Raw genomic sequence first — 12,502 nt, 5'->3', positions numbered from 1 at the left:
TCCATGTTCTTCTATTTTTATTATCATTATTATTAATTTTCTTTTCTTCTTCATGCTACCTTGTCTAAGATCTTCTTTGTTGTTAGAGGAGACAATTCCTCAACTATTGAAGTGCCATGATCAACACATAAACAATAGGCTGCCTGGAAAAAAACAAATGCAGACAGTCTTTCCAAGTCTGTCTTCAAAGATGTCTTTTCTGTGGTTTTGTATAAAGACCCTTCCTCCTGTGTCCTCATCAGTGCCTGGGTGTGTGTGGGTACCCACTTAATCAACCCATTGAGTTTTCGCTTATCTAAAAGGAGTAACTTGGCGATGGTTAGACAACAGACTTACATGTATAGCCAGATAGAAGATACCTCTGTACATTGTAGAAGGTTAAAGAAAGACACACTCCTCCCTCACCTCTAAAAACAGAGGCTACTAGAGAAAGGGAAGGAAGAGTTATTGATCCGATATTTTCATTGAGAGTTAATATCTTCAATAATTTTATTTGTCTTATGTGATTTTATGGTGAGTTCAGTTAAGAGATATCTATCTGATGCCAATGCATCTAGAAAATTCAATCTAAAAATTACATAATTGTTGGCAGACATGATCGTTGGTGTTATATAGAAAAATTCAGTTGATTGATTTTCTGTTTTCTGTTTCCTTTTCATTTAGCATTATATAGACCTACCACTGGAAATGAGAAACTTCTTTGCTCAAGGGCTTAATGAAGTAATACACTTGGCTTTAATGATAATAATACCTTACATATTTATTGCACTTTAGAATTTATGAAATCCTTTAGGGCAAAATACTCATCAGAAATGTGGCTTAATCTGAACCTTGTCTAGTATAATCATCTTACCGGTAATTAGTTGTTTTTAAACTGGGCTGGGTTAAGATAGTCATTGGTGGTTTTCCAGGAGAGACTGTCTTCTAATAGGTGTCTATTACAGGGGAGACCCAGAGAAGTCATTTCTTGGTAGCAATATTGTAAGTTTCTTTTTTGATTACAAATGAATTTTGGACAGGATCTTTCTCCCCACAGAAGTAAATATATTCAAAGTAATTTATTCCCCTTGGGGTCTGATTTTAAACTACTAGGTGACTGGTATTTTAAAAATCCACCTAACTGGTTATTTTGGAATAAAATATGCAGGTTTGCTAAAAACAGACCATCACCAACAAAAATACCGAGCACCACACTCAATGCCGAGCCATTTCTCTTGCAGGTATTTTTAAGGTGTTTTGTGCCACCATGCACCACCTCCCGAGAGGCATGGGTCAGATCTATGAGGTCAACAGCTGTGACAACAGGGACCCTTCTGAGCAGCCACACGGGATGATAAGAACTTTTTACATCGCCGCTGAAGAGGTAGAATGGGATTATGCCCCTAACAAAAACTGGGAGTTCGAAAAGCAGCACTTGGACGCAAGAGGGGAAAGGTACCACAGGCGCCGCCGCCAGGGCTCTTCAGTGGGATCGCGCATGCTCCGTAGGACTTTAGCAAGTGTGGCTCCCTACAAATTCCCAGGTTGTGTCTGCGCTGGTCACTACCACATGTAACTGGGACTCCTGAAAAATGAAAGTAGAAGAAAAGTTCTCTTCCCTTGGAAATCATACCGTCTAGGGTGGAAGTATACATGCATTTATTAAATACCTACTATATGCTAGGCATTGTGCAATGTGCTGGTAAAAGAGTGTGGAGGATAGACAAGGTCCTTTCCTACACAGAATTCCTGGTCCACGGTAAGACTTTAGAACAAGTATATGGAGTAAGGCAGTCACTATGAGAGGGGAAGGGTAGAGTGCAGCAGGAGATATGGCAGAAGTACACAGCCCTGTCTTGAGGAAAGGTAGGGAGAAGGTCAGTAGTCAGGGGGTGCTTCTGGGAGGAAGTAGTCTTTGAGTTGGGACATGAAGAGTAGTTCACTTGATGAGGAAGGAAGCATGTTCGTGGCAGAGGGAACAACCTGTGTAAAGGCCTGGAGGTGAGGGAGAGCACATCATGTTCAAGAGAGTGAATGTTTAGAATGACCAGAGCACAGAGCGTAGGGGGCCAGTGATGGGAAATGAGGCTCAGGAGGTGGCAAAGGCAGATAGTGAGGCTTGAGAGTCAAATTGAGGAGTTTGGCAGTGGGAAATCATAAAAATGCTTAAAATCAACGTGATTAAATGTATAGCTTAGGATCCCTTTGACTGCAGTGTGGAGAATAGAGGGCAAGGAGGAGTACAGGTGGCAGGCAGAATGGTTAGGAATAATTCCACCCAAGATAGGTAAGTGATACATGTGGCTGAGAGGAGAATGCAAGCTCCCTCAGTGGAAGGAGATGGAAGGGGTGGGTCTCACTGTATTTTAGAGATAAAATTAATAGATTTTGAAAATCTATCTTTTGTGATGATCTGCCTTGGCAATAGATGAAATGTACTATACATGTACAGTACACATACAGTCTATCTTCATTATTTGTAGATTCTGCTTTTGCAAATTTGCCTACTTGCTAAAATTTATTTTTAACCCCAAAATCAATTCCTGTGACATGTAGAGTGGCAAAATTTTATATTGCCTGATGTACACATTTTCAGCTGAGGTCAAACAAGGATCTCTCTGCCTTCTTGTTTTGGCTCTTATACTGTAAACAAACGTCCTTGTTTTCAGACTATTTAGTGCCATGTTTTTTGCACTTGTGTGCTTTATGTTGGTGCTTTCACTGTTTAGAATGCCCCCCTAAGCAGAGTGATGAAGCTGTGTCCTGAGTGCAAGAAGCCTCTGATGTGCCTTATACATGTGAGAGGTACTTTGTTCCTGCATGAGTTATAGCGCTGTTGGCTGTTGAGCTCAGTGTTAATGAGCTCAACAGTGTTAATGCTGTTGAGCTCAGCAATATATATTAAATAATGTGTCTTCAAAAAGAAACAGATGTAAAACAAGGTCATATGTTGATCAGTTGATGAAAATATTATGACTAGAGGTTTGCAGGAACCTAACCCTATATTTCCCCTAGGAACAATGGTTCAGTCTTTATTAGTCCAGTTATCACAATGACTTTCTAGAATATAACTAGGGCGAATAACAAGTATCAACTGTATCTATCTATATTTGTATATGGGTGTATGCACAACACATGACTACAGTCCTTCTTGAGATCTCTCAAAGTGGAAAAGCATTACCATGTACAGAAAGATGCAAATGAAATCTGGAGAAACTCAGGGTGGTAGAGGGTGGATATATGTGTGTGTGTGTGTGATGACACACACAAGCAGATGCATGTGTGTAAGGTTAGATGGTCCCAGAAGAGAGGTGCAACCTCAAAGGATCCTTAGGAGTCTCTCAGGTTGGCCCTACTCAGTGCTTAGCAGAAGATTACAATAGTGATTTCCAAGGGTGGGCCATGAACTGGTGCTGGGCTGCCCATATCAGAACTCAAGGAGCTTTAAAGTGCAGATTCCTGGCCTCACTCCCAGAAAGTCTGGTGCAAAAGGCCAGCTCCCCAGGGAGCATTTGATCACAGCCAGGTTTGGGGAGCACTTCTCCAGAGTACCCCTGAATCACTTAGAAGCGCTCAAAGCTTTTCTGCTTTCTGACAACTTTAATTTCTGATGCTTCTGATTTTCAGACATGGAGATATATTTATGAACCGCACTGAAAATTGGATTGGCTCTCAGTACAAGAAGGTGGTTTACAGGGAATACACGGATGGAGAATTTGTGGAGATCAAAGCCCGACCACCACGAGAGGAGCACTTAGAACTCCTAGGTATGGCACAGATTTCAGGCGTGCACTGTCAGCCCGAAGCATGTGCATGCACACACACTCATGTGTTCTGTTAGACTTGTGGCTGAGAAAGGATAGAAGAAACAGAGTAGCTTGACTACATTCCTCCAAGTGCAATATTTTCCTGCTCTACCATCATCGGGGAGTGTGCTGAGTGCTCAACTCATACAAAAAATAGTCATAATAAGACTACCAGATAACACACAAATAGGAATCCATGACATTGGGGCAGTCTAACTAGTGTATGATACCCTAAAGCTTCTTTCCAACCCCTATACTGAGCTAGGAAGTTTTAATTTGAAATAGTTTGATGTGTCAGAACAGCAGGCAGAATGTTTCCATAACTTCTTAAGGTCCTGGGTTATCCATGCACAGTGCTATTGCAACATACCATGAACATATTTATGACAAAAGAAGAGCTCCTATGTGAGATGGAGCCAAGGGAGAAAGGTCTGGCTTTCTCCTTCCTGAGAGGTCCCTCTCAGTTTAGGAGGCCCTTATTCATGGCCTTCTCAGAACCTGAGCTGCCGGACCTGGCAATGAGATAAGCTCTTCCTGCTTTCCTTCTCCACTTTTCTTCATGGGAAGTCACCTCTGACCCCATCTTGGGGATAAGACCTTAAAGCAGAGGGCAAATCTAAGGGACTTTTGGAAATCCTGCCCACTTTTTAATACACAAGGTAACTTATATAAACAGTATGGTCTTACACAGGGCTTTCCAACATTAGAATAAGGCCCCACAACTCCTAACTTGATAAATTATTAAATTAAATGCTCCATCCATGTAATACATGTGGAGGTATAGTAGACCCCACACTTCCACAGTCTACTAACGTTCACAGATAAGCTTGTTTGTCTCATCAAATGAGTGAGTCAGCCCTGATCGAAACATTCAGTCATTTGAGCTGTGATGTTGACAGAGCTTTAAAGACGCTGAGGTGCTGGTCCTGCTGAGGGGTTTGAGGTGTGCCTCTAAGGCTCTTTGGTTTGGTTCTTCTCAGCAAAATGACACAAATGAGTTGACTTTATGAGAGGCAAGCCCATCAGCACTTCAGCCAGAGGAATGTGAGGCCTATTTACTCATTTTCTGCGGCTCAGGGAAAGGCTTGGGTTCCTCAAACTGGGCGCATGGCAGGCACACTTCAGTTCATTACTATTCCCTGATAGTGACCTCTCACGCTCTGAATCAGTACCCGTTCGCTCTTACTCATCAGTAGTCATTTGCTCTTACTCATCAGTAGTCATTTGCTCTTACCAACCAGTATAGCAAGGCATGTGCAATTCAGGTGGTAATGAGTACACAAATAATGATTTTAACATATGCATACATAGGCACTTGTTTCTAACTATAACCAAATATACTGTTTAAGAGCATGCAAAGCATTTTCTTCTTTTTTTCAGCCCAGTCCACTTGCCTTCGGGTTTTCTTTTCTAATTTTGCCATTAAGGGGAAAAAAATGAGTGCTTTTTAGAACTTCCTGATTCATGTTAAATATTTTAAGAAAATTTTATTTATTTACTTTAATTTAATGTATTTATGTTTTAAGAAATTGAGAGAAAATTGAAAATAATAACAGTCCAACAAATTTTAGATTTACATATACCTTTCTCAGAAAAGCAATTAAAACCATGGCTTGAATCAGCAAGGAATTGATATGTGTGGCCAGACCACCAACTGTGAGTGTATCTCCCTGTGAATGTAGAATGCACCGAATACCCAAGAGAGAGCCATAGGAATCAGGCACTTCTGAAATGGGAGTCTACTCACCATGAAGCAGTGCACAAGTCATGCTGCTACAGGCCCTCTCAGCCAGGTGTAGGCTCATCTCCATGGGCACACAGCCTGGTTGCTTCCAACAGAAATGCACACACCAGAGGAGCTGAAGAGTGCTTGTCTCCTTGGGTAAACAAATATTGAGAAACAGAGTTAGACGTGCATTCATGAAGTCACTGTATTAATCATAAATTAATACATAAATGATTTTATTTCACTCTAATCTTTCAAATTCCTTTTATACACATTTCATTGGATCTTCATTATTATTGTCATCCATTTACCAGATAATGAATAATTTAAGACTTATCAAAGGTTATACACAGGGGGATTACAACTGAAAGTCACCATATCATGTGGATATGGCTTTTCCTGGAGATGATTTCTCAGTAGTAAAAAGTTAAGCATTTACTGAGTACTTACGGTATATCAGTGCACTGAAGTAAATACTTTTACATACATTATCTTATTCAATTCTTACTATAATTCCACACGAAAGTTATTACTAAACCGATGTTACAGATGAGGAAACTGAAACTCAGACAGATTACATCACTTACCCAAGGCCCCTCTAATAAATGAAGGAGGCAGAATTTAAACCCATTGCTAAAGACTACATGATATTTAATACCACACAATGTTGCTCTCTAAAACAAAGTTGATTTACATATGCCTTTCTCAGAAAAACAACTAAAGCCAAACTATTTTATTTGGCTCACTACTGCCTATATTTAAATTACATTAATGTTGAAAGAGCAATAATAATGCACACAGTCCTGTGTTCTGCCTTTAGGCCCAATGATTCATGCTGAGGTGGGCGACACCATCCTGATCATATTTAAGAACAAAGCCAGTAGGCCCTACTCCATCTCAGCCCAGGGTGTGGAGGAGATGGATAGTGGAAAGCAATTCCAAGTGCCCATGACAAAACCAGGTAAGTTGCGTCAGAGGTCTGCTCCATCTTGAAGAAGAACACTGGAGTCAACTCTCTTCTGACCTCAGAGGGGTCTTAAAGAGCTCATCTTAATGTCAATGTGTTTCAGCCATCATCTAGTCACTCTGGTATGAGATCATCATTCATCCAATGACCAAATGTTTAGGAATTTCTAGGGCTCCATTAGGAACCTCCATTAGGAACCCCATTATCAACATCCCCCACCAGAGTGGTACATTTGTTGTAACTGATGAACCTACATTGACACATCCCCTAAAGCCCATAATTTACATTCGGGTTCAGTCTTGGTGTATACACTCTAAGGGTTTTGACAAACGCACAACAACATGTATCTACCACTGTAGTCCTTTAAAGAATAGTTTCACTGCCCTAAACATTCTCTGTTCTCTGGTGTTTGTTTTTTCCTCTTCCTTAACCCCTGACAACCACTGATCTTTTTACTGTCTCCATAGTTGTTCTTATAGTAGCTCCCCCTTATCACGGTTTTGCTTTCCTTGGTTTCAGTTACCTGAATCAAACTTGGTCTGAAAATATTAAGAAATTTTGAGATAACTTCAATTAGAGACTATAAAAAGATATTTTGAGAGTGAGAGAGAGACTACATTCACATAGCTTTTATTATAGCGTACTGTTATAATTGTCATATTTTATTATTGTCAATCTCTTACTGTGCCTAATTTATAAATTAATTATAGGTATGCATGTATAGGAAAACACATAGTATATATAGGTATGGCACTCTCTGTGGTTTCAAGCAACCCCTGGAGGTCTTGGAATGTATTCCTCCTGGATAAAGGGGGACTACTGTAGTAAACATAAAAATTAACACATTAACTGCCTTCAAAATGAAGCATTATCCTGTGTATTTAATTACATTATTTCATTTAATCCTCACAACAATTAGAAAACTATGATGACCAACCCACTTTACAGATGAGGATACTAAAGGTTAGTGAAGTTAAGTAGCTTGTCAAATGTAGGAAAAAGGAAGTCATAGGGTTGAGATTTGGAACTACGTCTCTCTGATTCTGGTTCTCACCAAATCTCATCTGCCCACTTGAGAAGCTTTAAAAAAACACTAGCACCAGAGTCCTAGACCCCAGACTCTCCAATTTCACTGGTCTGGGGTGAGACCTGAGCAGCAAGAGCTTACAAATATCCCTGGTGACTCCCATAAGAGGTCAAGGCAGAGGTCCTTGATGACTAAGATGTGCTCAAAGATGGTTCTTGGGAAGAAGATACAACATTTAAGGAGGAAAAACAGTAAGGTATAAAATGTTCTTATTTCCTGAATACACACCAGTTGACAATAAAAAAGGGAAACTAGAGGGAAAGCTGGAGCCTGACATGACAAATCTGCCATTTCATTTTGAAATAGTAGAAATCAAGATGGGAGTTTAATAAGAACATTTGTAATGAATGAGTAATTCTCTCCAGCAATAAACATTAATGAAATATATAAAGACCTGCTTGTATTTCTTCAGATAAATCATCTGAAACACAGGTAATTCTAATAAATTTTTTCCATTTCATTTATTACAGGAGAAGTAAAAACTTATAGATGGAATATCCCTAAAAGATCCGGTCCAGGGCCTTCCGATCCCAATTGTATTCCATGGGTTTACTATTCAACAGTAAACTTTGTGAAGGTAAGGTGGAGAGAGCAACCAAAAGGTTTAAAATAATCTGGATGAAAGTTGACTAAAATAATCTGGATGAAAGTTCATCACAGCTTGGGTTGGTATATGTGAAAGCGTGTAATGATTAAGAGCAAAGGGTCTCACACTATGGCCCATTTACCAAATCTAGCCATGCTGGATTTACGTTTACATTGTCAGTGGTTGACTTGAGTAGCTGCAACAGACTGTATGGCCCACAAAGTCAAAAATATTTACTATCTGGTGATTTTTTTTTCCAAACAAACAAACAAAAAGTTTGCTGACCCTTGACTTAAAGTATGGGGGATAAAAACAAAATCCCGATGTTTCAGTTACCAAATTTAGAACTTCAAAAGATAAAAGGTTTGAAGCAAAAGAGGATATGTAAATACATAACAATAAAATAAATATAACTTAGAATACAATTTATGTATGGTTTTGGATGTGTGAAATCTGTTCATTTTAAATGCATTACCAGGGCTACTAGGGCTTAGGAAAAGAAAGTTCACTTTAAACATAGTAACTGAAACTACAAAACTATTTGAATGATTAATGATCTAACTTTGAAATAAAAGGCAAAGATTCAATATTGAATTTGAGCCAGATATGTATGTGTAAAACAACCACAGTCTTTAATTACATGCCATAAACCAAAGTCCAATCTAAAGCCGTTACCTGATGTAAAATGTAAGCTTTGCCTATTAAAGAAAAAAAAGGAGGGATTATCTTAACCTCCCTCTTAGGTATTAGATGGCTTGTGTTAATGTCCTTGAGTTGTACTGGACGGTTCTAGAGTTCAGAGACAGATATACAAGGCACTTGAATAAATAAACTTACATATGAGAATTATCGGAAAATCCATATTTATTTATTATTTTATGCATCACAACAAATATTTATTGAGCACTTGTGATGTGCAAATGACCCCACCCAATACTATGAGAGATGCAGATACTCCTCTCTCTTTTTTTTTTTTTTTTTTTTTTTTTGAGACAGAGTCTCGCTCTGTAGCCCAGGCTGGAGTGCAGTGGTCGGATCTCAGCTCACTGCAAGCTCCGCCTCCCGGGTTCACGTCATTCTCCTGCCTCAGCCTCCCGAGTAGCTGGTACTACAAGCGTCCGCCACCTCGCCTGGCTAGTTTTTTGTATTTTTTAGTAGAGATGGGGTTTCACCGTGTTAGCCAAGGTGGTCTGGATCTCCTGACCTCGTGATCCGCCCGTCTCGGCCTCCCAAAGTGCTGGGATTACAGGCTTGAACCACCGCGCCCGGCTGATACTCCTGTCTTGAAGAAACTTACAACTTTGTGGGGGAAATAATACATGTCCACATTTGTAACTGTAATAGAGCTCTGAATCTGGTGAATTCTGTAGGAGTGGCAGACTAACTAAAGTACTATAGAAGGTTTTGGAAGGAGAGTCTAGGAAGAAAGAGCATTATGAGCACAGCTGAAAATAGGGAAGTAGAGGGAGTGTTTGGGACATGTTGAGAGTCCCATTTGGCTATCATAAGGGGTCCAGTAGTAAATCAAGAGGTAGCCTAAGCCAGACAAGTTCATTAGGGGAGCACATGGAGGGCTCACGGACCTGCAAGGATTTATATTTAATTCTGCAGGCCATGGAAAATCACTGAAGACTTCTAGATACGAGAGTATAAAGATTACTGTGATGGTGTTCAACAGGATGGTCTGGAGGTGGGGTGAATCACAGCCGAGAGAGGAATCAATTTCTAGTCCAGGGTGAGGTATTATGACCCTATACTAGAATGGTGGCAGGTGGAATGAAATATTATTAAATTACTTAATGGCTCTTTTAACTCGGTTTATTTTTCTTCCAGGATACGTATAGTGGTTTGATGGGTCCTCTGATTACATGCCGAAAAGGAGTATTGAATGAAAAGGGAAGAAGAAGTGACATTGATTATGAATTTGCTCTCTTGTTTTTGGTATTTAATGAGAATGAATCCTGGTATCTGGATGACAATATTAAGAAGTATCTCAACAAAGATCCACGAGATTTTAAGCGCACTGATGATTTTGAGGAAAGCAACAGAATGCATGGTATATCCAAAGTTTAAAGAGAAGAAGCCTATGTTGAGATAAGCTTATAGGATTTCTGTAAATGTAGGAGGCTCCCAGCATCCTTCTCTGAGCCTTTCCCCCTTCCCAGGGGCACCTGGACTGAAGAAAGTCCTCTAATGCTTTCGTTCAGACTGAACCAGCCTAGCCACTGATTGGCTGGCAATGAAGTCATTGAGGCTTTGAACCAACTTGTAGGGACATGTATTTTTGAATGCTGGAATCTCTAAGCTCTAAGACTGTGAAGTAATCCTTTAAAAACAAATAATGGCTTATTGTCATATTTTTATAAGAATATACCATAACTTCCATTTGATTAAATTTAAGGGCCAGGTTTGTCTCTGGGATATGAAACACTATCATCAAATTTCTGTTTTAATGTATCTGTGTTACTTAATTCTGTATTATGTAAGGTAGTTTGTTGGTGGGAATAATGTGTTTGAATTGACACATCCAGTTTCTCACCAACAGCTATTTTTGACCAAAGTGCACAAAAAGATAGGCCTTGCCCAAGGTCACAAAGCTAGTATTAATATAGATTAGAATATAGTAGCCTGATTCCCATTCAGCTACTTTTTCCCCTACCAGTTTTGCTTTCTTCTCCTAAAGATTTTTTAGTATGGTCTCCATTTTAAATGAATGCAGGTCATTTGGTTGTGCCACAATGCACAGAATCAAAAGTCAGTAGACAGCGGAGGAGTGGAAGTCACCATCATGTAAACTCAGTTTGCTTTGGTCATTGTTTGGTCACGAGCTCAGCCTGTGTGGAGTTCTCTTTTATTTTCGGAGATTCAACCAGGCTTAAACGATTCTCAACAAGTGAAGTATTAAGAAAATAGCTTCTAAGTCACTCAATTTTGATTTATATAAACTTGTTTATGCCTCAGTTTATTCTCTGTAGAGTGGTATAAATCTGGCTACCTCTCCAATGAGCCTGTAATTTCCTTCATAAAGAGATTATGCTGAAAAAACAAAACACTGCCACCAAGATATGGCTTTAAAACTGCTATTTCTTTGTTCTCGCTCTCTTTGTAGAAGGATTTCTCAGTAATCTGAATTTTGGGTCTAGAATGGTGGGACACTGCTAGGGGTGAGTGAGATTGTTACATGTTTACTAGACAGATGAAAACACCAGTGACCTAAAGATCTTCTGGAAACATTTTAAAAATCAGCTTATATTTTAATTAACCAAAGGTTATTTTCTTATCACCCTTTTAAAGCTATTAATGGAAAGATTTTTGGGAATCTCCATGGCCTCATAATGAACGAAGATACAATGACAAACTGGTATTTGTTAGGGTTAGGAAGTGAAGTGGACATACATACCATCCATTATCATGCTGAGAGCTTTCTCTTCAAAGTAAGTATAAGGAAAGTGCTTTGGGAAAGACTTTTTTGAACTAACAAATTCAATGTATTTCCAGTGGAAAATAAGAGTTACTTGGCAATAATGCTTGTGAGAGGAGGTGAAAATGGAACAGAATAATGTGATTGTACCCTTTCCCTGGTGTATATTTCCTTTTTTTTTTTTGAGACGGAGTCTCGCTCTGTCGCCCAGGCTGGAATGCAGTGGCGCGATCTCCGCTCACTGCACCGCCTCCTGGGTTCATGCCATTCTCCTGCCTCAGCCTCCCGAGTAGCTGGGCCTACAGGTGCCTGCCACCACGCCAGCTAATTTTTTTGGTATTTTTTTAGTAGAGACGGGGTTTCACTGTGTTAGCCCAGGATGGTCTCGATCTCCTGACCTCGTGATCTGCCCGCCTTGGCCTCCCAAAGTGCTGGGATTACAGGTGTGAGCCACCCCGCCTGGCCTGGATATTTCTTAATATGTGTATGTATATTATTGTGCTTATAAAAATATCTCCAAGCCTCAGGTGAGAGTTTTTTCATTAGTGATCTGGGGATAACTCTGACCACCCTGGAATATACTGTTAATATTGTATATGAAAGTACTGACACTGACAGCATTTGTCTCTTTTCCTCACCCTTCTTTTTTTCTTTCCCTTTCCTTCTCCCTACCCTTTTCTTTTTCTGTGTGATTAGCTAACAGAATAGCTCTATCTAGTAAAGGAGCTGTTTTGAGCTCTGGCCTGAGCTCTCAAACTTTATCTTGACTTTTGCCCTAGTGAGCTGGGCTGGACGATGTGTGACCTTCTACCCTCTAGCATCAAGCTATACCATTTGGGTGGCGCTCCCTGTATAGCAGAACCATCTGGGGAACCATGTAAAAACCCTATTGCCAGGCCTTGCCCCAGACCTGCTGAATCAGAATCTCCA

General features: G+C 39.9%; 2 protein-coding genes across 3 annotated transcripts in view; one reads left to right on the top strand and one right to left on the bottom strand.

The window, feature by feature from the left end:
• The window catches only part of HEPHL1 (hephaestin like 1), a 78,524-nt gene that overhangs the window by 60,651 nt on the left and 5,371 nt on the right, over window positions 1-12,502 (top strand). For both annotated transcript variants that reach the window (XM_003910553.5, XM_031653028.1), the window contains 6 exons: window positions 1,221-1,434; window positions 3,607-3,746; window positions 6,332-6,472; window positions 8,036-8,142; window positions 9,985-10,207; window positions 11,446-11,585. In XM_003910553.5, coding sequence (XP_003910602.4) covers window positions 1,221-1,434; window positions 3,607-3,746; window positions 6,332-6,472; window positions 8,036-8,142; window positions 9,985-10,207; window positions 11,446-11,585 — 965 coding nt within the window. The remainder of the gene's footprint in view (window positions 1-1,220; window positions 1,435-3,606; window positions 3,747-6,331; window positions 6,473-8,035; window positions 8,143-9,984; window positions 10,208-11,445; window positions 11,586-12,502) is intronic.
• Window positions 3,741-12,502, bottom strand: part of LOC116269817 — a 36,474-nt gene continuing 27,712 nt past the window's right edge. The window contains exon 4 of the mRNA XM_031653957.1: window positions 3,741-5,662. The gene's annotated coding sequence lies outside the window, so the exon portion shown is untranslated. The remainder of the gene's footprint in view (window positions 5,663-12,502) is intronic.

Source organism: Papio anubis, chromosome 12, assembly GCF_008728515.1.
Source record: "Papio anubis isolate 15944 chromosome 12, Panubis1.0, whole genome shotgun sequence".
Classification (NCBI taxonomy): domain Eukaryota; kingdom Metazoa; phylum Chordata; class Mammalia; order Primates; family Cercopithecidae; genus Papio; species Papio anubis.
This window is presented reverse-complemented; position numbering and strand designations above follow the sequence as displayed.